We start from the raw sequence: 25,626 nt of genomic DNA, 5'->3' as shown, positions 1-25,626 counted from the left end.
GGAAAAAGAAACAAATAAGTCAGCTCAGAGAGAGAGAGCGCGCGCGCGCGTGTGTGTGTGTGTGTGTGAGTGTGGACACGCGCATGCACCTTGCACCTGTCATGTTCAAAAGTGCAAGGAAATGTGAGCACAGGGACGCAGGCCTCAGCTGGTGCCACCAGTTAAGTTAGAGTTTAAGGGAGGAAGAAGAGTTGGGGGTTTGTTAGTATTTCCTTCGTATTAACTTAGCATCAGCCCCATTTCTAGTGAAAATGAGGACAGACTACTTTCGTAATTAAAATGAACCACAATTCAAAGGAAAACCAGAGTGAGCTCTGGGCTAAGGCTGCCCAGAGTGGAGTCTGGGCTTAGGGTCCCAGCCATGTGTCCTCATGATCCCGTCGGTGAGGGGGGACCCGGGGACACAGTGTCAAGCACTTCTCACAGCAGCTGGCAGATTTTCTACCACCCACGATAACTTAATAAACATCATCGTCGTGGAGAAAACATTCCTTCAGCCTCTAGGGACCAGGATTCCACGTCTAGGGAGGCACGACCCCTCCAGCAGAGAGACAGGACCCAGGCCCCTCTCCTTGTTCTGTCCTGCCCAGAGCCGTGCATGTCATGACCTTCCCAAGCGGCCTGCACAGCGCCATGGGGTGGGCCATGCTCCTTATGATTTCTGCCAGCCCCAGGATGGGTCGCACTGTCCAACTACCAAGTGACAATTTCTGGACAGAGAAGTGCCAGCGATCCCCTTGGAAAGCATGTCCTATAAACAAAAATAGTTATCGTAATTACATCAATAAGTAGCCCTTCGTGTGAGAGCGCACACCACGAACCTGGGTTTGGCTCTGACCCGGGCCCGCTGGGGAGACGGGGAACCTGGGACTCGTCCTGTGGGCATCTGACTCACTGTCTGGGCTCGGGCGGCTGGTTCTGGACGCTGCTCCCAGGCAGGGAGCTCGCCGTCCCTTTCATTCAGCCCTTCTCCCCTTGAGAATGAGGGGGGCCGTCTTCACAGGCTTTGCTCAGCGCAACTTTGCTTTTCATTCTGATGAACATGCAATAAATCCCATGGAAACGAGCAACGTCTTGTCCTTGCTTTCACTGGGTTACACCTGTTACTCACTGAGGAGAAATTGAAGGAAAGGCCAACGCTCTCCTCACCATAGGGGTGTCATCTTCATAAAACCCTTCTCTGATGCGTGGGTCCTTCCCCCAAAATCCGCTCATTGAAGTCCTAGCCCCCAGTACCTCAGAATGTGACTGCATTGGGAGAGAGGGTATTTAAGGCGGTCATTAAGGTAAATGAGGTCATTAGGCTGAGTCCTGATCCAATGTGACCTGCGTCTTTGTCAGGGGACGCATGAGGACACACAGACACATGGAGGGACGACCATGTGAGAACGCAGGGAGGTGGCTGTCGGCATGGCGAGGGTCAGCCTCTGAAGGGACCGGCCCGCCTACACTTGATCCTGGACTCAGCCTCCACGACTGCGAAGAAATGAATTTCTGGCGTCTAAACTGCCCAGATCTGCCAGGCCTCACGACTCACACCGGTAGAGGGCGCCGCACCTTCCGACGACTCTCGTCAGCCAACCTGCCCCCAACAGTCTCTGTTGTTGCGAAGACGTATTTGGTCTGAAGCTCTTAGCCTGCACTTGACTTGGAGGCTGGGGACCCGCGGAGAGGAGCAGGCGTGGGACCCATGGGTGTAGGGACAAATGCTGGGTGCCCTGGGGTGGCATCCTGGCGCCTCTGAGGACCACAAAGGCAGGGGACTGTCCTGTGAAGCATGGGCATGAAACACGAGGACTTCCGGAAGGATGGGAGCCTGGGAGTCAAGCCGGGTGACTCCACATCCACCACCATGGGTGGGGGCCACGGAGGAACTACGAGGCCACCCGCCAAGCGGTCCTAGTGGCCTGCTGCTCACAGGGAGAGCGCAGAGCAGGGAGCCAGGCACCCAGACCACCGCGCCCACAGTGCTGTCTACTGGGGACGAGCAGCATGAGCCTCTGACTTTCCTCTTCCCGCCCTCACTGCCTTCCTCTTCAAGTCCTGACGCTTGGCTCACGAGATGCTTTATGAATTAACAGGAAACAACCTGACATCTGTGTAGTTGGTGTCCCCAGCATGGAGAAAGCATCTGATAGCACGGTGGCCGGGGTGAACGTCCAGCTCACCCAGGGAGGGAGACAACGGCCCTCGAACTGTCAGCGGCCCATCCTGTTGGCATAATCTGAGGGCAGGAGCCCGGCTAAGTGGCTCCTTTCTTTGCTTCCCGCTGGGACACCAGCGGTCCTGACACCACTCGACGCGGACACCTGGAGCACACTTGCTGTGGTGAGGTCCCCGCGCAAAGACCACAGTAGCAGAACTGTTCTAGCTGTGGGCTCCCCGCCCACCTCCCTGCACTCTGATCGGTGACCATTGTCTTCCACGATCCCATCATCACTTGCACCATTTGGCAGACACAGAAAGGGAACGGGATGGTTCTTGTGTCCCCCTGTGATGATGGCATTCTGTGTTTGTAGAGCCTGTCCAGGCAGCCAGCGCATTTCCCTGTCTACCACTGGCTTATCTGTAATGAAACAAAACTCCACGTGTTTTGTAATTGTCTGTGTGCCATGGACACGGCTTAGGGATCAGAGCCAGTGAAACTCTGTGCTGGAGGAGGACCAAGGCCCCGAATTGCTTTAAGAATCACAAATCCCACATAAGTGGTGAATGCAGCCAGCACGGCAGCGCGGCTGACCCGGGGGGAGGGAGCAGACACATCGGGAGCATGGAACTCGGTTCCGCACCTGCTGGGAGCCCCCAGCAAGGCTCATCTGAGTCCTGGGGGTCTCTGTGTCGATGCAGGTCAGGGCTGGGATCTCACTGTACAGACAGGCAGAGCCCAGGTGTGCCACAGGGAACAAGGGACCATGAGATTTGGGGAATATTGGCACATTCTGGGACCTAGAAACATGACCCAGAAATGTTTCTTGCTTTTTCAGCAGCTGGGCAAAGGGCAAGAAAGGCTGTCTGGGAGGGTAAGCATTTGGGTGTTGCGGGGCAGCCTGTGGGGGGGCGGTTGTTGAAAACAGGAGGTTTTACTCCCCATCACATTGTGGGAAAGGGGGCTTCTGGAAGTAAAGCTGCACTGAGGAAAAACAGGCTGTGTGCAGACTCTGTGTGGAGCCCTCCCCCAAGGGTGACCCTCTCCTCGGAAGCAGGCAGCAGACGCGCCTTCCTCAGGTCCGGCGCCCCCCCTGCCCCCGGCACATTCTTTCTCTTACTCTGCCACATTTAGGGAACTGCGGCGCTCTCACTCACACCCTGAGGGGCGTGCCAGTGAAGACACCCCCCACTGCTTCGCCAGAGCTGGGCTTATCCTCCAACTCTGAGATCAGCAGCCTCACCCCAGGGGCTCCCCAAATCCCAATGCTCAGGCCATGTCCCACACCCACGGGATGGCCTCTCTGGGGGTGGGACCCAGGGGGTGCCGATGGGCAGGCAGGTTGAGAACTGGCGCTCAGACCCCATCTGCTACCGCGCTCATGCACCGGGCAGCGAGGGATGCTCCACAAGACAAAGCGCGTCACACCTGCCACCAGCCTCTCTGGTCCCGTCCCCGCCTTAATTCCATGCTCAGCAGACAGAATTCCGCTATAAGCCATTATGTGGCCGCCAGGCTCCAGTGCCCTGGTCCATTTAGCTAATTAACGTAAAGCAGACACCGCGCTTGACAATGTGATAGGGACACAAATTAGGAGGGCATGATCCCGTCCTTCAAAAATACAAATAGGTAAGACATGTGTACATACAACTATAACATAAGGTCCCATGTGGTTGGGGCTTTGGGAAACTCTGAGGCAAGAAGTCAGGAAAAAAGCAAGACCCCTTTTAGCTGGACTGAGCGTATCTCCACAGTTCTCTCTCTCTCTCTCTCTCTCTCTCTCTCTCTCACACACACACACACACACACACACACACACACACACATCCATCCTCCTCAGCACATGACACCAGGCCATGGGCACAGCAGCTGCTAAATGATTTCCAGTCAAATGAATGAATCCAGTCAGGTTAGTGCCCGCTGGAACCCGCCAAGCCAACGTCCAGGAGGCCTTGGCCCCCCTCTCCAGCCCCACAATGCACAGGCTTCTCCAGGTTAGCACCAGCACCCCAACCTCCAGGACCCCGTCTCTCCCCGCCCCACCCCCACCTCTGCCTGGTAGGCCCCTCCCCCCACCTCATGCAGTGCATAACCGTGGCCACGAGCTCTGCGCTGGTGGTCTGCTTGACTGATTCGAGTTGAGATCTCTCCTTTTCCCTGGAACAAAATCCCTGCTCTTTGGCTGATCCCCCCCAAAGAAGACCAGCTGTGTCTACTTGCCTAAGATCTGGCTAATGAGTTAAGTGGAAGATCTGGCCCTTTCCCCTCTCCTCCCTCCCCCCAGGGCTTGAAGGGACACCGTGGTGTGACACCCCTGCAGACTGCATGGACAGGCAGTGGGAGTTTGGGTCCCCAGACGAACCCTTGGAACAGAGTCTCCTCCCATCACACCCCGTTCTGGACGGGCTCCCCGACAGTGAGCGCCCTGTGTCCTTCACTGCCAGTGGCTCCCACACTCATCACGCGCTCCTGCACAACAACCGCAGCACTGGGAATTCCTTTTTACACTCAGGAGAGGAGAGTGGGGTTACGAAAAGCAGCCAGTGATTGGGCGACTTCTCACGGCAAAACTACCGGCTCTGTAACTCCACCTAGAACCTCAGACTGTGAGGCCTTGCCAACAGCCACAGGGAGGGCATCAGCTTCCTTTTCTGGTCCACACGACTGTGGAGACCACAAGGGAAACCAGGTGCTTGTCACTCTTGGTAGGTGGCCTGCAGAGATGGGTCCCTGGTGTGCGGTAAGAAGCTAGGGAAGGCATAGAAAGTTACCAGCTCCCACAGACGGAAGCAGCAAGGGAGAAAGGGCGTGAGTGTGGGGGCTCTGGAGCCAGACCCAGGAGCTGGGCGACCTTACCACCTGCTGGTGACCATCACACTACCCGCTTCACAGGAGATGCCACTTGTGGCCATCCCAGGATCCCTGCACAAACCCGCTGAGCCTGTACTTCCCAGGAAGGGGCATACGTATGTGACTGTGAGTGTGGGTGGTGTGTGCAGGTTCATATGACTTTTGAGTGTGCGTGTGTGCGCACTTGTGAGCACAGTGCCTGTGTGTGTATTAGCCTAGTCAGCTGCCCACACCCTCCGCACAACATGGCTTTGCTGGATGCGTGCATCTACATGTACATAAACAGAGAGATTTGCAGGGACTTGCTTGTGTAATGGCTGGGGAAGTCCCAGTTCTGCAGGGTGGGCCCACAGGCCAGAGATCCAGGGAGGCCCCATGTTGCAGTTGAAGTCTGCAGAATTCCCTCTTGCTTGGAGAGGTCAGTTTTTTTCTTTGAGGCTTTTAACTGATTACACGAGGCTCACGCTCATTGAGGAGACCAATCTTTTTTATTCAAAGTCCACCAATCTAAATATTAATCTCATCTACAAACACCCTCGCAGATACATCTAGAATAATGTCTGACCACATGTCTCAGAGCTGTGGCCCAGCCAAGCTGACACCTAAAATCAGCCATCGCGGGGGGTGGGCATTCAGGAATCCATACTTTCAACAACCTCCCCAAGGTGATGTGAAGCCCTGCCGAGTTTGGGGACCACTCTCAGTGATGCATCTCAAGGTCACTGCCGGTGTCAGGGCTCTCCCTCCACCTCCACGAGGGCTGCTGGCCTTCCTCAGTGGAGTGGAACCAGTCTTCCTCACATGGGGACTCAAAGACGTTCCCTCCACGCAGGGTCAAGGACACAGTGAGCCGGGACTGCTCCTCAGGCCCAGGGCTGCCTGCTGATCGCCACCCTCCCTGGCTCGAAGCTCATCTCTCCTTCCCCTCTTCCGCAGCAGACACAGTTCTCCAGACCCTGGGAGCTGCTTGTGAATCCCCGAGACATCTGCCAACCACTCAAATCACCAGAAACATCTCACTAAGTCCCTCCAGCGTGGCCGCCCACAGACGCCCTTATGGGGCATTTTCCAATAACAGAGCAGAATACTCCCAGGCAGCACGTCCAGCAGTCCCGCAGATCTGTCTCCTGCTTCAACCCTGTGCCTCTGCAACCAGCTTACGCCTTATTTTGAGTATCTTACGACCCATCAGCAATGAGCTCCCAGATGTGTCAGAGTCATTCCATGGACACGGACGCCACTATCGACCTCCTGGTCCACCCGTGGGCCTCTCACTCTCACACCCACCTCTCTCCAGGCTTCTATTTGCACCGGAAGGACGTGGCTCTGGAGGGTGTGGGCCACTTCTCCCGCGAACTGGCTGAGGAGAAGTGTGAGGAGAAGTGGACACTGAGCGTCCCTGAAAGGAGAACCAGTGCAGCCATGGGGTCAGACCCTGGACACTGCGGAAGCTGCCTGGGTTCTAGAGAAGAGCCTGCACTGGACCCTTGTGGGGTCAACGTGCCTGTGTTCTGCTTACATGGACCCCCATCTCTGTGACTTCCCAGATGAGCAGATGAGCTCATCCAGAAGCCGGGCGGCCCCCAGGCTAGACTGGGCGAGCATCTCTTTGAAAGGCTCACCCTCAGGCACGATGAGGTGCCTCTGGAGCCCCATAGCCCTTGGGGCCCTCCAGTGGACCCCCGTGTTGGGCTTGTGCCTGAGCCTCTCCCTGCAGCCATGAGGCAGCTTTTTAACCCACCCCCGGGGCCCTCACCCAAGCCCTAGACCACATGGAAACAATAAAGCTTTCTGTAGCAGAAAAGAAAAAAACCAAACCCTCCCAAGACCTCCTACGGCAGAACTTCTCGAAGTGGTTTCTAGCAGAGTACCTTAGAAGACCTCCACCAGGGGCAGGGGGTGCACCTGGGGGGCTCAGTCGGTTAAGCGTCTGCCTTCAGTTCAGGTCATGATCCCAGGGTCCTGGTATCAAGCCCCAAATCAGGCTCCCTACTCAGCAGGAATCCACTTCTCCTCTGACCCTCCCCCTGCTTATGCTCTCTCTCTCTTTCAAATAAATTTTTAAAATCTTTTAAAAAAGAAGATCTTTATGGGGGATTTCGACACACAAAGTGGTCAGGAACCACCACTTCCACTAATAATAGACACAATAAAGCAGTGCACTGTTTATCGCTTCCTGACACGATGCTCACACACAATTTTGCACAAGACAGATAGCAAAACTTTCCTGCCAGTGGTAAGTGTCCTCCGTGGGCAGTAAGTGGAAGTCCTGGGTGTAGCATGCACACTGGAGAACAGCAAGGCCGTGCTGCAGTGTTGGGAGGGTGCTGGGCGGCCAAATAGGCTCACTCACTAGCTCAGGAACATGTTCACAGCCCTGGCCTAGAAACATGCAGGATCCGAGTCCATGACACAGATCTACTGCCGACTTCTGCACGTGGCTGGCTTCCAGGGCTGCTTGCAAACAGAACCATGGAGAAGTCCGTTAAGACATGGCACGGATGAGGTCACCTCTTTGGGGAAAGTGAGCTAAGACCTCTGTACAGTCGTCATGACGAGAAGAACAGGCAGAGGTGCGAGTCCCCTGCAGACGGTCAGACTGCCCGTGTCTCCCGCATCTACATGAACAGACCACTCACTTTGCACCAGAGAAAGGGAAAGGCTAGTTTTGAAATAACCGAGAACTTTTCCACAACTTTTGCCAGGAATTGCAGACTATAAACATGGCAGCCTCATTCCCAGGCCTAACAGATGTCAAGTGGGTGAGGGAGTGTAGCCTGGGGGGAAAGACAGAACTCACGCGGAGGAAATGCTACTCACAGTGGAACAGCCACCGGCACAAGGTAGGGATTTACCCATCCCAGCGCCCTGAGCTGGGCCCCACAGAGGCATTAGTGAGCAAGCAAGATGTGGTCCCTGCCCCAGAGAGCTCACAGCTGGGTCCCCTCCTGTCCAGCTTTGGTGGCCTCGGACTCTCAGAGAAGGACCGTGGCCATGCCAGTCAAGCGGCCCAGACATATGGCACTGATGTCATCTCACCACTAAGCCCTCAGGTCTCAGTTTCTCCATCTGAAATTGAGGGGTCTGGGCAGATGAACTCGAAGATCAGTCCCAGGTTTAGAATTTCATCTCCTGGTCATACACCGAACATCAGCCTCAGGTCCCACATTGTGCTAAAATCCGGGGTCCTGAGGATGAACAAGACATTGGTGTCTACACACCACATCTTCTTTATCCATCCATCCATTGATGGATGCTTGGGTTGTTTCTGCAACTTGGCTACTGTAAATAACGCCATGACGAACACAGGGGTGCACATGTCTCCCTGATTTAGTGTTTTCACTTCCTTTAGGTAGATAACCTGAATCAGAATTGCTGGATTATAGGGCGTTTCTATTTTTAACTTTTGAGGTTCCACCATACTGTTTTCCAGAGTGGCTGCAGCCAGTTTGCATTCCCACCAATGGGCACTCGAGATCCCTTTTCCATATATCCTCGCCGACACTTGTTATCCTGTGTCTTTTTGATGCAAGCTCTTCTAACAGGAGTCACGTGATGTCTCCTTGTCCAGACCCCTGAATCTTAATCCCCTTCATACAAACATGTGGTAGATTGAATTATGGTGCAATTATGGTGCCAATGAACAGCCTCACTCTATCCACACCGTTGCCTGTAAGTCCGTAGTCCCTCCCACTCCTGCCCTGCGTTAGGGAAGGTCCCGAGAGGACATGATCATGGTTGACCCGTGAGGTGGACCCTGGTGATTAGGGCTCGCTAACCCTTCCCCTGTCTTTGGAACGTGGGTCCTGCCGCCTTCCCTGCTCCCAGGAGCCGCCCCCGGGATAGCCTTCAGACAGATGTGCTGCTGGGACCATGTGAACTGTCCATGGGACTAAGCCCCATTAAGGCTCTTTATAAACTTCTAAAACTCGGGGGTGGATGCAGAGATCTACTCATCTCGTGGCTTCCCAAGACAAGCCCCATGTGTCCATCCCCTCGCTTGTGAAACCGGCCACCTGCCCACCGGAGCGGCCTGCCTTTCTCCTGAGGCCCTCGCCGCCCTCTGCTCACACCTGGGAGGCTGCCGAGCCACTTTCAGACCAACAACCTGGCCTTGGGCGTGTGACTTGCTTCAGCCAACAGGACACTGGTAGATCTGATGCAAACCGAATCTTGAAGTGTTTCCGAGCCTCTCCCAGCTTCTCTGTGACACCACAAGAAGGTGCCTGGGCACCTGCTGGAGGACAGGCAGGAGCAGAACACCCCCTTCTCCCCTTAAGCCCGACCAACATGGGGGGAGCCAACCGGGTGACCCATGGACCCACCAGAAATGGAAACTGGCTTAATCCTCTATTATCATCATAATGAAGAACCCGGAAAGACAGGACCAACCAGCCTTGGGCCCAAGGAGTCAGAGTTGCTGCAGGGTCCTCTGCAGGTCCTGCTCTGGCCTCGGGGGCAGAGGGAAGCGAGGACAGGGCTCCTGATGCCCCCGCCACCTGTCTTTGGGCTCAGCACCTCCGTGACAGCACCCCTGTTCACACAGCACGTAAAATGTTCCATCTTCCCCTCTGACTAACAAGGACTTTGCCACGGAAAGTGACTGGAAATACATTATACATGAGACACAGTTTCTGAACTGGTTGCAAGTGTTGTTCCAGGATATTTTTACTTCTCTTCAAACATTCCCTCTAGGGGTGAACTAACCTAACAAGAAGTTAAACAGAAATAGAAAACAGTCTTGAAGGACTCCACCACGCCCCATCCCGACAAGCCAGCCCAGGACAGGGCCCCCTCAGCCCTCTGTGGCTTCAGGAACTTGTATCTTCCCTTGAAACAGCCGAGCGATGTTACCGGGGCTCAGGTCCGCAAGGTGCATGTTTCAGAGAACCAACAATTTCCCCAATTTGGGGATTAAAAATGTGGATTCTGATCAGACCTGTCTTCAGATCCCAGCTCCACCGACCTGGGAAGCTTGAGACCCCGGAGGTAAACATCTCCATGCCCCAGCTTCTCGTCTATCAAGTGGGGCTCCAGTTCGTTCTTTTAAAGGCAGACAGTGGTCACTCAGGAAATGTAAGCAGCTCTCAGACCCCGTCACGCTTTAGAAACCCTCCAGACAACAGAGAATTCAGATCTGGAAGATTTCTGAGTCAAGGATGGCATGTCTGCGGTCACTGAGTTTGCGTGCCCCTTTTCACTGCATTACGTCTCTCAAATAAAATACACCACTCCCTCCAGAACCCCGCAGGAAGAACCGCACCAGCCACCAAAAAGGCTGGAAATCAAGTCAGTCCCTTATGGCAGAGATTAGAGAAAATGGACCGTCTTCGCTCTTCTTCCAAGTAGCTAATGCATGACAAACATTGTGATCCCAAGTGACGTGGGTCTTTCTCTCGGTTCCAGTCCATTAATGCATTCAGTAGCCTCCTCTGAGGTCAAAGAAATGAGGGCAGAGTTTGAAGCCTTCCATTTATAAATGTGTAGAGTCAGCAAACAGCTGATGTCTACAGGCACAGGACACAATCACTTTTTTAAAAAAGAATCTCCCCCTTATGTAAGTAGCACATGCTTACAGCGTCAGTGAGCCATGGCCTTAATAATGCTGCATAACAAATCATTCCTAAATTCAGTGATAATCAGTCATACTTGCTCGTGCATCTAAAGGTCGACTGGGGGGTCACCGGATCCAATGGGTGTGGCTCTGAGCTCCAGGTGCGCTGGGGTCTGCCTCCCAGGCTCCTTGCACCAGTGGGTTGGCCTTGGTGGTGTCAGAAGTTCAAGACAGCAGGGACACCCAGGACTCTGAAGACAGCAGCACACATGGCTGGCCCAACATGAGTGTGGGGGAGGGGACCTGAGCAATCACATGAGAAGGTCATGGGTACAGGCAGAGCTAGCTTCAGGGACGGGACCCGTGCAGACGCACATGACCCCACTGACACAGGGGAGGGGGAAGAATTGGGGACAACAGTGTGATCTTCCTACTCGCCAAACGGGCTTTGTGCTGAAAGCAGGTCCTAGCCGCTCCCCACCTCCTCCAACCCCGCTGGCAGGACCTCATCATGGAACTTCTGCAGGGGACCTGGGATTCACAGCGTTCAGGTGTACCTCACCCCACGCCACTGTCTCCGGCCCCGCAGGTGTGTTTCAGGTAAGTATGAAAGGGGAGGGGCACAGGTGGTCACTAGCGGTAACACACGTGGCCTTAAAACCACCCTGTTCTTTCCAGATTAAAACCTGGCACACCCGCCCCCTCCCACCAGCCTGATTATACCCCAGGGAACTTGACGCTCCAGGCCTCCAGCCCCATCCACTCCTCCTCCTCCATGTCCCAGGGCAACTGCTCAATGGAGATGGGGAGAATTATCCACCCACCAGGAGTTTTTAGAACCACAAATATCAGAAACCCACAGCGTCGTTGGAGATGCGCTTGTGGAGTTTAGGGGGCAAGTTGGAGATACACCTAAGTGTCAAAGCCAGAAGGGACATCCCAAATTCTGCCGCTGAGTCCCTTCCCCCTCAGGCAGGCTCAGCCAATACAAAACCGTCACAGACTATTGTCTGAATTGGCCCAAGGAAGGTGACATTTCATGGGCCCCCAGGGACAACCAAGTCCGGGCTCTGATGAGTCCCGCTCACGAAGCCCGCTGCCCCTCACGCTCCTGCCAACCTCGGTCTCCACATCAGCTCCTTCCCTCCAACCCTTTCCTGAAGCTGGAGACACAGCTTGGGCCCCCCCGGCAGGTCAGCGTCCTCCCCCCAGGGTCCTGTGATGAGTCCCACTCCCAAGCTGTCCTCCACCACAACCCATGGAGCCCGAGTCCAGCTCCAGCAGGAGAGCAGCATGTGAAGTGGCTCTTGCCACGGAAAATGAGTCCCACGCGTACGTTGACGCGAGAATCCTACAGTTCAGACAATTACCCGGAGAACACATTTTCTGATAATTAGAGAGCTAAAAATGGATCCACTTTGAAAATCCCTTCCTTTCTCCCGAGAAAGCTGAGGAGGTGGTTTAGCAACAATCAGCCACGGAGATACATCACATTCTGGGTGTTTGGGGGACAAGTTCCAAGAAATTTCTTGGAAGGTACAGTTCCCAGAAGGTGGCGGGGCTAACCAGACCCGCTGGCCCTCCCCACATCCCCGGCAAGGGCTCCAGCGGGGGGAGGCCACCGGCCACGGGCCACCTCACCTGCCTTGGCACTGGGCATGCACCCAGGGGTGTCACAGGGCACTCCCGGCAGCCGCCGAGGGTCAGGTGACACACGGCGTGGGGCAGCTCAGAGCTGCACACACCTGTATCCTCTGGCTGAATCTCAGAGCAGGTGCACGGGGAGGGCTCTGTTCTCACCGCCCCCAATTTAGAGTTGCACCGAGGGTTGGATGGATAATCAAGGGCAGGGGCAGCCTCCGGCTGCAGCAGAAACCTGCGTACCCCACCGCCTCTCCCGTGGAAGGGCTCAGAGCTGGCAGGGAGCAGACGTGGGTCAGGTTACCGCAAAGACCCCAAGGAGGGCAGCAGGAGCGGACAGGGCAGGAGAAGCTGTCAGTTAGGGACCTGCCGGGTCAATGGCAAATGCAATAAAGAGTTACATGTGATTTTAAAAATACAAATCTGATGTAAGTAGTAAATGTAGTAAAATATAGTAAATATACATGTTTCCGGCTCGGTCCTCGAGCAGCACAGGACACGCAATCGGGCACAGCTGTAATACCTAAGAACTTGGAAGTCAGTGTTTCCTGTCCTCATGTGTCTACATGGGCCCTCCTCCCTGATGTTTCCCGCTAACGAGAAACAGCATCTGCATTCACCGGAGCAGCAGAGGCCATGGCATGGCAGGGAAGGACCACATGAAAAGGACAAGAAACAAAAAAAGGTACTTGGAGTGTGTTTCCTGGAACAAAATGCCTCCATCTACTGTTGATAGAAACTTATGCAAACTGTATGTAAATTTGCAAATGGTAATGCTAATTCCTGCCCAGCCTCTGTTCTTTCATGGCCTCGGCTTTGACCTTGGGCTATAAGGAGGAGCCTGGCAGAGGCAGCCACTTGCCACAGTTCAGCCAGAGTCAGTGCTGAAGGGTGAGCCAGACTCATGAGATGGGTATGGATTATTACCCTGCAGAAGAATGCGGGAGGCATATTCAGGACAGAAGGAGGGGAGGAATCGTGACAGACACTTAGGGCTCAGACTGGAAGCTAAAGGGGTTACTGGTGTCCAAGATACAACGGGGGGAAATAACTGACAAATTCATGAATTGCCCTTAAAACCAAATGTCATGTGTTTTCTTACATCATCCTGTACTCTGGATTGCTAATATTTTTCACATATATTTTCCTTATCTGACCACCCCTCCCTGCCGCCACCCACCAGCTGGGGAACTCTACCACACTGAGGGTCCAGGAAAACATGAACGGACAAGTAAGTAGCTGGGAAAATAAGTAACTGCTTCATCAAGCTCGCTCCTCCCATGAAAGGTGCCATTATGGAAGTAGAGAAAAAAATTCAAAAGCACGCAGTTTTTGTCCTCCATTAATGTTGGCGGGGTAGTTGTTTCTCTCCTATTCACCTAAGCCTCTGGGTTGACAGGTGGCTTCCCCATGTCCCATGTGCTTTGGACAGAGACTGGGGATGTCCTTTGGCTCCAGGCAATGGGCCCTGCTTCCTAGACCTGCCAGCTGCTGTTCCCTGCACTTTGCCGTGGAAAGCAGCCACGGGCCTGACTGGGGAGCGGCAGTTGCTCTGCCGCAGGGCCTCCCTGGTTATGTCACAGAGGCATGCTAAAAACCAAGTGTGAGTTGCACGTGCACACGTGCACACGTGACCATGCATGTACACGTGACCGTGCGTGCACATGTGACTGTGCATGTGCACGCAGGCTTCCCGGACACACTTAGGGCCACTGTGACTGACCACCCATCCATGCACAACAACTCTCCCAGTGCTTGGCTCCCCCTTCGACAACACTTCCCGTCCCAGTCGTAAAACACTCCCAGTGACACTGTCCATCAGACTACAAAGCTGAGTGGCAGGCTGAAACCTCAAAGGAAACCCACCATCTAGTTTAAAACTTCCCTGAGCGCAGTGCCAGCCAGGAACAAAGGCTGAGAGGGAACCTGAGCTGGAAATGCCATCCATCATCACGTGAAAGGAAAGAATCTCTAAGTCCAACCAGAGGGCACCTGCAAATATCTAGCACTGCCTGTCACTTTGATTGATGGCACCCTTCTAATGAGCTCCTTTTATCTCTGGAGGTTTCCAGCCAACATAAGGCTCCCTTGCTCCCCTCCGCCCCCTTCCCTGACATTTGCCTTTTGGGGGAGACACCACCAGGGCAGGCACTGAGCCTCACTTGCCCCTTCCGCTGCGTGACCAGCCATGCCCATGGGACCATCCACCCCCAGGAGTGGAGCTCCCACACTGACCTTTCTCAGGAGGAAGCAGATGCGCTCGATGTTCCTCAGCCGTTCCCTCTATCGGGGTGCACAGGAAAAAAGAAGAGGGGAGGTTAGATGCTCTGCTGAAGGAATGTGAGCAGCCCCCACAGTCAGCCCCTGGGAGAGGAGGCGGAACCCCCCCCGAGGCCTGCCTGCTCCCACCCAGCAGCTCCTAACCAGAGTTTTTGCTCATAGCACTCAATAGCAAACAAACAAACAACAACAACAAAAAAAACACAAATAATCCAAATGAAAGTGTGCAGAGGATCTGAACAGGTATTTTTCCAAAGAAGACATACAGCTAGCCGCAGGTACGTGAAAAGGTGGTGGTCACTGACGATCAGGGAAATGCAGATCAAAACCGCAGTGAGCGGTCACTTCACGCTTGTCAGAATGGCTGTTACCCATGCAACAAGAGACAACAGGTGCCGCCGAGGACGTGGAGGACAGGGGACCCTCATGTGCTGTTGCTGGGAGTGGAAATTGGGGCGGCCGCTACGAAAACATTCGGGAGGTTCCTCAGAGAGTTAAAAAACTGAACGACTATGTCATCCAGCAGTTCTACTTCCAGATGCCTCCCTGGAGGAAATGAAGTCACCGTCTGGAAAAGGTATCTGCACCTTTGTGTTCGTGGCAGCAACATTTATAATGGCTTGAGCGCCCCTGGATGCACGAATGGGCAAGGAAAATGTTGTGTATGTATACATAAATACACACCGTAGCGTACTACATTACAGTAGACTCTCACACTCACGGTACGCAAACAGGAATATTACTCAGCCATGAAAAGAAAGCAATCCTGCCATTGCCAACAACGAGGATGGACCCTGAGGGTTCACTCAGCGAAATAAGCCCGAGAAAGACAAGTACCCTATGATCTCGCTTCTACATGGAATCTAAAAACAAAACAAAACAACAACAAAGCAAACTCATGGAAAAGGAGATCAGGTGTGTGGTTATGAGAGACAGGGAGCAGGGGAGAGAGCACTGGATGGAGAGGGTCAAAGGTACAAACTTCCAGTTAGAAGACAACAAAGACCTCGGGACGCCCTCGAGGCTGAGTGAGCCCCCCCGGGAAGACCGCCCACTTTCTCCAGAGCACATGAGCCCCTGATTAGAGTCTAAGGTAAGGGAAGTTCTCTGCCATTGAGTCTATTTTTCTACAGTGAGGGCATTTATAGGAAGGAATCATCCCACTGAATTAGACACCAACAGTGCCCCCAGGCTAAGATGTTTCGAGACATCGAAGTCCATCCTCAGAGCCTGGCTCAGGGCTGAGAACAGGTGCCCGCGGCCAGGCAGGAGGTGATGGTCACGTCACACACACACTGCATTCCTCTGCCCCTTTCCTGCAGTGACTTTCTTGTTTTCCAAAGCCCCTCTGAGCACAGCTGCGGCATCTGCCAATGCTTCATTACAATGCAATTTGGTGACCATGAACTTGATGCTAATGAACTTGCTCACGGATCTGAAGAAGACAGGTGGCTGGGCCACTTGAGCTTCCCTAATTGAATCATACCGTGATTCCTGTGCATCCGTTAAGCCCTGAGAAAAGAGCCCACATCAGGACAAATTAGTGTCCCCATGGCTAGGAAGACAGACCATGTCCTCTGCAACAAACCCCGTGTGTGTCCACACACATGTGCATACACAAACCCCACACACCACTGGGCACTGAGGCCGCCTACAGGGAGAGTAAGGGGAAAGGTATGAGGGGCCAGGCATGGATAGGGAATGCACCAACTCCTTCCCCGCAGGCGAGTCGTCTGGTGGCTCGCTTTACTTGATAGGGATACTAAAGGGTCCGCTGGTAAAGGTAGGGGAAGGGCTGAATGAGAAGCTAGGAGTAAAACAAGGCTGTCCTCCTCCCTTTCAATTCCTGGAAGGGTGTCCACCCCGACGGCCTGACAAGATTTGGAGGTCTAGGTGGTCTCCAACCCAGAGAGCCAGTGGGCCTGGGGCTCGCTTGTAGAGCAACTGTTTGTAAGCTAAGTCCACCTAAAGCGGGGTCACCAACCGGTGCGGTAGCTTCTCCAAGCCACCTGAGACGGAGATGCAGATTCGGGGGCTCTACGGAGCCCAAAAGACCTTGCACATGAGTTAATGAGGCATCCAAGGCACTTAACTTCCTGCTGGGGATGAAATCGTAAGAACCAAGAAAATACGTCTGCTACTCTTCCATGGAGGGTTTTAATGGATTTTTTTAGAAATCTTGGAGAAGAGTCCTTTCCCAGGGAGACTTCGGTCTGTCCATGGCTGGCAGGGTCCAGGCTCCTTGATTAAGTCATTACCCACTTAGAAGTGTGGCTTTCGTGATAAGAGTGAAGAGCTGAGACCCAGGCTTCATGCTACACCTCACGCTGCAGTGTGCATTCTCCCTACTGTGAGCACGTACTGTGTGCAGGCCGAGCGCCTACTGTGTGTAGGCTTCGTTCCCGCACTGACCTTCCCCAGAGGCATGCGTGTCAGTCCCATATTCTCCACTCCGTCGGAATGACAGAACTTGCCATGGCCGGAGGGACGAAGCTCCGCAAAGCCATCTCTGGTTTCTCTGATCGCCTGGGCTGAATTGGCAGGACAGAATGGAGCAGAGGACACGTGTCTGTGCTAGTGTGTGCCTGGGCTCATTCAAGAAAGCCCTGGGTGTATTTGGTGAGCTTCTCTGAACCCGCCCGGCTAGGAGGAGGGAAAGGAGGCTCCCTCAGACTAGAGCAGCTCGGGATACCTGGAGGGGACCAACGGGCCAGGTGTGTGACACTGGTGCCAAACACTAAACATCCAGGAAGAAATGAGACCAGGGGAGCGGGTTACCCTTCAGGCCTGGTGCTGCCAAGTCATCACAGTGGGTGATAGGGAGACCGGCAGATGGAAACAAAATGGATTTTAATGCCAAATACGTGTCACGAAGCCTAAGAAGTTTTCAAGTGCATCTTAGGGATTCTTGCAACTTGCCACAAATTTCAGCTTCACACCATCGACTTTGAAAGGCTTTGGCTCTATTTCACAGAACTAAAGAATCCGATAACCAAGGTTTATAAAATCAGGCATTAGAAAATCAAATGTTTGAAAGAAACAACGTTGAGGAGGCAGGTGGTAAGAACACGGGCTCTGGGGACAGGCAGACCTCCAGTCCCTGGCTCATTCATTGGAAGTAGGGTCCTCCTCCTATTCCTGCCAAGGCTGCTTTCCCCGTGCACTCCAGGGCACACGGGGACAGCAGCCAGATGGAATGGTCAGATCAGCGCGTGCTGAGCTTGGGGCCAAGGACCAGACAGCATCAGATTCCCCGGTGGGAGGCAAGCTGACCTCAGGCTCACAGAGCCTCTCGAGAGGAGCGGTGGGTATGGACATGGGCCCAGGGGCTCTGTATGTCCACTCACTCTGTGTGTCTCCCTCTGAGAGACCTGGCCAAGCGCAGCAGGCAGATAGCCATTAAGGGTCCCATACCCTGCCAGCAGGCTGGCTGACATGGAGCCTCTCTCCTTATTCAAGATGAATAACCAGAAACACCAGCATGAGGCCTTGAAGACTCGACCGTCAGAGCACAGCAGACCTTTCCCACCTGGCTTCCTGGGATCAAAATATTTCACTTTGCAAGATGCTATGTCGGGACCTGGTAGACCTCAGGAATGAGAGGGGTCCCCGACGGCCCTGAGTCAGGAGTGGAGGCACTTTATCCACTCCCCCCATCAGAACAATCCCTCCTCCATGGGCCCTGGCAACCCGCCTGGACACCACCCCACACCCCGCTGACACCTGCTACTTACCGCGTGAACGGGGTTACACTGGTCTATGGGGCTCTTAAAATCCGTCCTTAATTCATCGAAGGCAATGATCTGAAATGGAACGCGCAGAACCAAGAAGTTAGTGCAAAGGTGAATCAGTGCACCACGTCTCTCTGTAGATTTGCTTCAAAATGATATAGGAGGCAGGAGGAAGGTACCAGTGACCTAAGAATGGCCAGGAGGTGGTTGCCGTCAAAGCTGGTGATGGATACCTGGGGCTGATGGTCCTCCTCGGTCTTCTTCATATGCCCTTCCCCGAAATAGGGAAAGGGCAAGATACTGTTCAAGGGCACGCGCCTGCCATGAGGAGACAAGGAAGTCCCACAGACCTAATGCAGCCTAGCGCATACACACAACACTGTACTCTAAACCTTAAACTGGCCAAGAGAGGAGCTCTTAAGTGATAACTATGGGTCAGGACAGAGGGGTAGCTAATCCTACAATGGGAACCTTTCCGCAACATTCCCGTATCAAATCGATACATTGTATACTTAAACTTACACAACGTTGCATGCTAAAGGTATTTATTTCGATGGTTGTGAAGCCCCAAGGCTTCCCAGGCTTCCGGGGCTTTACAAAGACATGGAGCAAACTCCATTACGGTGATGGCAGGTGCAGGTGTGGATAAAGGCACAAGAAATTCAAACTTCAAGCTGGCGCTTTCCACTTCTCTCCTTGCATGAAGAAGCTGTTTATTTTCTATTTATGTTTATTTTGGCAGAGATGCTGACTGGAAGTGAGACAGACAGAAGGCGGGACAGAGGGAGAAGGAAAAGTCAAGAAAGCAGGGTTGACGTTAATGGAGAGGACCCGACCTCCAGCAGTCCACGGGCTGGACAATCAGCCCTGAGCAGTCCCGTCTTCACAGACGGGTCGCTGGACGTGGGTCCTCCACTTCATTCTGGACTCACAGCTCACCAGAGAGCACCGGCATGGAGGACAGGTGTCTCTTGTCTCACCAACACAGGGCTCAGAGTAAGTACCGAGTGGAGGAAACAACCTGGTTCCCAGCACAAAGCAGGTATAATTTTAAAGCAATCACATGTCATCCTGATTTCAAAACTCCTCCAGAATTCGGGGGAAATTCTAGTATAACCTGTAGTAAGTAGATGTATTTCTGCCTTACCCCTGTCCTTGAACCGTTAGTGACAAGAACACACCTCTCACTGAGGGGGCTCAGGCCGTTCCTGGCTCCCTCTAATTAATACTGTCTCCCTTTCTCGAACTTATATAGGACTCCCTGAAGCTCCCGCCCACATCCTAAGCCTGAGTCAGCAAACTACAAAGCCAAATCCAGCCTGACACCCATTTTTGTCCAACCTGGGAGCTAAGAATGGTCTTTATGCCTGTCAAGTCGTTGAAAAAAATCAAAAGAAGAATATTTTGTGACATGTAAAAGTTATATTCAAATTTCAGTTGCCATAAACAAAGTTTCATTAGAACACAGATGCATTCATTATTTGCTACACCGTGTGTATTTTCCCACTACAATGGGACAGTCCAGTTGTTGCAACAGACACTATATGCTCAACAAAGCCCAAAATAGTTACTTTCTTGCCCTTTACAGGAAAAACTTGCCAACTCCTGGTCTACTCTTTAATTTTCCTTCTAATGCCTTACCATCCAAGAAGGTAGCCACATTAAGCCACTTAAATTTTAATTTTAACTAGGTCAATTAAAATATTCAGCTTCCACATTTTATTTGCTCAAAAACCACATCTGTTTGGTAGCTACTAAAGGGTACAGACACAAAATATTTCCATCATCACAGGAAGTTCTGTTATATAACACTGCTTTGGAGACATATAGGATAAGTCAAATCACTCCAGCACAAGGAATCCCCTTAAGTATTGTCAGCTATCCTGAACTTGGCAAATCTTTGTTCTTTAAGCTAACTCTCTCCAACCTTTCTATAAACTGGCACTAAGCTGTCTCATCATCCTGGTTGCCCTCTGCTGGCGTTATGGGTTGGAAATGTCCATACTAAAATGCGACTGTCAAAAGTAAGTACCACATTCAAGATGAGGTCAGCTTAGCACAGAAAGCAAACATATCACCTCCTCTGTTCTGTAACCTATGTCTCTGTTAATGCAACCTGATAGCATTAGCTTTTTTGTTTTTACATCACAGCCCTGGCTTCATTCTGATCTTGCACTAAAAGCCCCAGATCTTTTTCATGGGCTCATTAAACTCAGTTTAATAATTCACATCGTTCTGTATGCACATTGTTGGATTTGAAGGCCTAAGAGCAAGAACTGAACTTTATCCCTCTTTATCCCTCTTTCTCCCTCTTTGGTTTGGTCCATCAGTCCAGTCTGCTGCAATACGATCTATCTCCCAAGCACAAATCCTGATGAACCTAATGTCCTCGATAGGCACATCCACGTTCACCAGGACACAGGTGCGAACTGATCAGAGACCAGGGCAGAGTCCGAAGTTCACCCTTCCTTGCTCCCACAAGGCTGGCATCAGCAACCCTTCAGCCTGTTATTTATCCAATTACACAGACAGTTCACCATATTTTGATCCAGAAACCTAAAGTCAGTCCCCGGATGGCTTTAGAACCCCACAACCATTGGTGTTCCACATACCAGCCTAAAGAGGCAGGGAGCCCAGGAGGAAATGAGTCAGACCCCGAGCTGCGGCTATGACTGTCCAGGTCATCCTGTGCCATCCCGCCCCAACCCGTGCCATGTCTCTGTGCAGGGGCTGGGAGGGGAGTCTGGACTGAAGGTGCGTGAAGCATGGGGAGGGACCCTGGGGACTCGGAGCTGCTGAGTGCATCTGAGAGCCAGGGCCAGGCCTGGAGGAAGGAGTGAAGAAAAGAGTGAGCTCTGAGTATGACTTCGGTCCCAGAGCTCCATGACACAGCAGGCACTCGGCAGTGTTTCCCGGGCCAGTGCTGGCACTGGGCACAAGGAGGACAGAGGCTTCAGCATCCCTGCCTCCCGGAACCACTCACGAATCCATGCATCGCTCACGTGACAACTTGTTTGTTTATTACATGCTTGCCACACCGGAGCCCTGGGCTTCAAGTACACGCTTCTGAGTGTTTAACCTTCGGCCACCCTGTGAAGTAAGTACTATTATTTTCCCCATCTTAGAGGCCAAGAAGCTGAAACGAAAAGTAGTTACAGTCCTTGCCCGAGATCACTGCTCTGGCCCCAGGATTCACACCAAGGCCTCTCTTGACACTGACCCCAGGGCAGTTAGCATTACAAGACTCTGCCTCCCAAGACACACGAAGGGGAGGAAGCAGGATCCCAAGGACATCCAGAATGAGCAACTGTGTCTGAGGAATGAAAGCAAGCTTCCAGGGGCTCCTGGAGGGGCTCAGTCAGTTAAGCGTCCAACTCTTGATTTCAGCTCAGGTCCTGATCTCAGGGTCGTGAGATCGAGCCCAGCATCAGGCTCCAAGCTCAGTGCAAAATCTGCGTGAGATTCTCCCTCTCCCTCTGCCCCTCCACCTAAACTCTCTCTCTATAAGTAAATACATAGAATCTTAAAGGAAGAAAGAAGAGAAGAGAAAAGAAAGGAAAGGAAAAGAAAGCTTAGAAGAAGTGAGGGTTAGGTCACCCTCTCCTTAGCACTCATTCATGGTCTCCCAGCCCCCACATCCTGAGCAGGGTCCAAGCCCGGGAGACACAGGTGGTGCAGTGGGCATGGACCCACACCATGCTGTGTGTTTAACTTCATAAGGAGCTGAGAAACTGCTTTCCCAAGAGGCTGTACCACCTCAGCGCACCGCCCCCCAGCAATCAGTGAGAAGCTTGGCATCCTTGCCAGCCCTGTGTCAGCTTGGATTTCTTCTACTTCAGCCATTTCCATAGGTGTGTAAAGGTGTCTCATTTTGTTTTAATTTATGTTTCTCCAATGACTAATCAGAGATGTTGAGCATCTTTTCATGGGCTTAATCACCCCCTGTATGCTTTCTTTGGTGAAGTGCTCAGATCATTTCCCCATCTTTTTGTTTGTAAGCTGTTTTCTTATTGATGATTTTCTTATTGATGAGAGCTCTTTATATATTCTGGATGCAAGTCCTTTGTCAGATATATGATTTGGCAATATTTTCTTCTGCTGTGTGGACTGTCTGTCCATTCTTAGTAGCATGTTTCTCATAGCGAATGTCCTCTTACCACTTCTCGGTTTATCCAATGTATCTCTTTCTCTTTTACTGATCAGACTTCTGGTGTTGGATCTAAGAACTCCTAAGGCTATACAGATTTTTCTGGGTTTTTTTCTAGATAGCATTTTATTTATGGGAAGGTTATGATTTTTTAAAGATTTATTTAGAGAGGGGGCGCCTGGGTGGCTCAGTGGGTTAAGCCGCTGCCTTCGGCTCGGGTCATGATCTCAGGGTCCTGGGATCGAGTCCCATATCGGGCTCTCTGCTCAGCAGGAAGCCTGCTTCCCTCCCTCTCTCTCTTTGCCTGCCTCTCTGCTTACTTGTGATCTCTCTCTGTCAAATAAATAAATAAATCTTTAAAAAAAAAAAAAAAAGATTTATTTAGAGAGAAAGACTGTGCACAAGATGGGAGAGGGGCAGAGAGAGAGGGGGCAAGAGTCTCAAGCCCGTGCCCCACTGAGCATGGAGCCCGATGCCGAGCTCCAACTCACAACCATGAGATCATGACCTGAGCCGAAATCAAGAGTCAGACGCTTAACCAACTGAGCCACCTGGATGCCCCTCTTTATGGGAAGGTTTATTAAGATACAACTTCAATTTCTGTAATAGATGTAGGACTATTTGGGTCAACTCGAGCTCTGAGAGTTTGCAGGAACTGGCCCATTTCATCAAAACTGTCACGTTGACAGGCTGCACTTGAACTCAGGGGCCCCCTTGGCTGTTTCACTTTCTCTCATAGGCCATCTCCTCTCCTTGTTTTCTCACCAAACTCTTGAGAGGGAGGTTCCAATGAGCACAGACAAAGGCTGGAAAGGGCAGCCACAGATGAGCAGGGACAAAGCTAGAAGAGCGGTTCTCCCACCGGCCGAGGGCCGGGGACTCTGGAGACCCAGGCTGCCTGGGGCCTCGCTGGGCTGGGCAGGGCAGACAGGGGGAAGCAAGGCCTAGGGTGAAAATCAGAGGTTTGCCGGAGACAAAAGGGAGACAGGAGGTCAGATGCCAGGACCTGGACATGTGCCGAGCTGGAGACTCAGGAGAGGCCGAGGCAGGCCTGGGGAGTCTGCAGCCAAGTCAGGAAGGAAGGGGGTCACAAGCAGAGGAAGCACGTGGTGTGAGGCTATTTCTGTGAACACCGAGCCCTGTCTATGCCAACACTAGGCGCCGAGGTCAGCGACCTCCAGCCCCAACCTCCACAAGGTCACGGAACAATGACTCACTGTCCACCGGAGCCCCCATGAGGGGCCTCCCCCGGGCTAGAGACACCCCCTCCCAGCAGCAAATCAGCCCCAAGTGTCAGGCAGGAGCAGCAGGGACCCACCTCAAGAGGTGGGGAAACACAGAAATACTCCAGAAACATCTCAAGGAGCCTTCCTTCTTCAGGCCCATGGCGTGGATAACCAGGCGATTAAAAATTACCGTGCTTGCCTGAAACAGTTATTTGCTAAAAATAACCACGCTGGACTGCGGCAAAGCCTTCCTGGAAGAGTAAGAAAACGGCTGAAATCTCAACCTGCAGGAGCTAATGAGTCCCCAGGGCTGCCCCACTGAGAGCTCAGCATTAGGAGAAGCCTCTTCTCTGGAATATTCTCTCCCTTGCCTCCACTCCACAGTGCCCTCTGGCTTCCGAAAGCTCTTACGTGGGTGAGCCCTCGGGATCGTGGGTCTGTGTCACGCTATCTCACTGCAGAGTTCGATCTGCTCACGCCCTGAGCACTCTGGAGAGGCATGGCCCCTCGAGTCTGGGCACGGTGAGTGAGCAGCGCCCCCTACCCCTGGAGCCCGTCCTGGGATCCAGAATCAGCTGTGCTCCACCCAACCCCATGTACTGTTTCTCCGAGGTCCACAGGCTAGGAAGGAGGTGCTGACTTCCTGAACGTGCCCAGCCCTGTCTTAGCCTCAGAACACAGCAGTGAGCGAGCTACGACCCTGTCGTCACAGGGTTTATCATGGGGACGGGGGAGGGGGTGATAGGAAGAAACCGAACTGAGACGCATCAGGGAGGACTCCGGGGAGGGGTCGCGTCATCCGAGAGACCTGAATGACCAGGAGGTGGACATGGAAGCTTCCAGAAGGAAGTAAGGCTGCAGAGGCCCCAAGAAGGGAATCAAGGTCTACAGCAGGGAGAGGCAGAAGGGTCACAGCAGCCGCAGCCCACTGATGGAAAGATAACAGGTGGTGAGGTCAAGAGCAGGGATGGGCCAAGAATCCCCCCGCACGGAGCTCCTTGTAGCCACACTCTGTGAGGTAGGCCCCCTGGGGGCGCCAAGCGGCCCCCTCGTCCCTGGGCACTTTGGCCTCTGGGTGGCTTGTGGAACGGAGCATGTCTGCTGCTTCTGGCCTCTCAACCTGACCCAAGGAGCAGTCTGGATGTGACCAAGGGGCCATCAGTGACAGGCCAGAGCTTAGGAACCCAGCACCAACCACACCTACCCGGGAGGTGCTGGTGGGCTGGTGATTTTCAGACCCAGTGAAAAGTCAGTGCTCAGAGGCAGTGAGAAAACATCATGCATCCTGGCTTGTCAAACTCAGGAAGCCACAGATGAATTTGGCTTCCCTACCCCAGAAAGCAACGGGACGTTGGGAAAAGCAGGCCACAGTTTTCTAGTGGAAGAGGGCACGTGGCTGGGACTCCCAGAATTTCTGCCTACTGCCCCATCCAGCTGCAGAGTCTGTGCTCAGACCCCCACGGGCTGTAAGGCCACCTGGGCCAAGCTCCTCTCTTGATTTCTCCCTGCTGTGAGCTAGACGACGACCCCCAGCCAAAGTCTTGTCCTCAGACCTGGCCTTATCTGGAAGCAGGGTCTCCAGATACATCAGTTAGAATGAGGTCATACTTGATTACAGACCCTAAAGCCAGGGACGGTGTCCTTAAAAGAGAAAAGGACACGACATTGCAGTGTTGTAACTCCAAACCAAGGGGCAGCATGGCTTGTTGGGGACCACCACCAACCAGGAAGATGAAGGAGAGCTCTTCCCTCCTTGACACCCCACCGTCACCTTGACTCCAGACTTTCAGCTTCCAAAACCCGGCGTTTAAAGCCACCGAGGCAGTGGGAGCCTGTGAAGGCAGTTCACTTGCACAACGTCTGAAAGTTCTGCTGTGATGTCATCGGGAAGAAATGGCTTTGGCTGCACCAGTGAATGTTGGTGTGAAAGAAGTATTGCTAACCCAAAAAGAGTACTTCCCCAGGGAGGCGGGATTTACACGTGCCCCAAGCCAACTCAGAATGCACTTGTGAATTAGAGTAAGTCCAGTGTATGTTTTGTTTTTTTAAGC

The 25,626-nt window shown here is 52.9% G+C and overlaps 1 protein-coding gene across 3 annotated transcripts in view; it reads right to left on the bottom strand.

The window, feature by feature from the left end:
• Nucleotides 1–25,626, bottom strand: part of CNIH3 (cornichon family AMPA receptor auxiliary protein 3) — a gene marked incomplete at both ends in the record, with an annotated part of 90,222 nt that overhangs the window by 24,003 nt on the left and 40,593 nt on the right. For 2 of the 3 annotated variants that reach the window (XM_080824812.1, XM_080824811.1), the window contains 2 exons: nt 14,427–14,474; nt 18,206–18,274. In XM_080824812.1, the coding sequence (XP_080680938.1) occupies nt 14,427–14,474; nt 18,206–18,274 (117 nt within the window). The remainder of the gene's footprint in view (nt 1–14,426; nt 14,475–18,205; nt 18,275–25,626) is intronic. The other variant, XM_080824810.1, reaches the window with a different exon arrangement.

This window comes from Martes martes, assembly GCF_963455335.1.
Source record: "Martes martes genome assembly, chromosome: 15".
Classification (NCBI taxonomy): domain Eukaryota; kingdom Metazoa; phylum Chordata; class Mammalia; order Carnivora; family Mustelidae; genus Martes; species Martes martes.
Note: the sequence above shows the minus strand (reverse complement) of the source record. Positions and strands in the feature narration are given on the sequence as shown.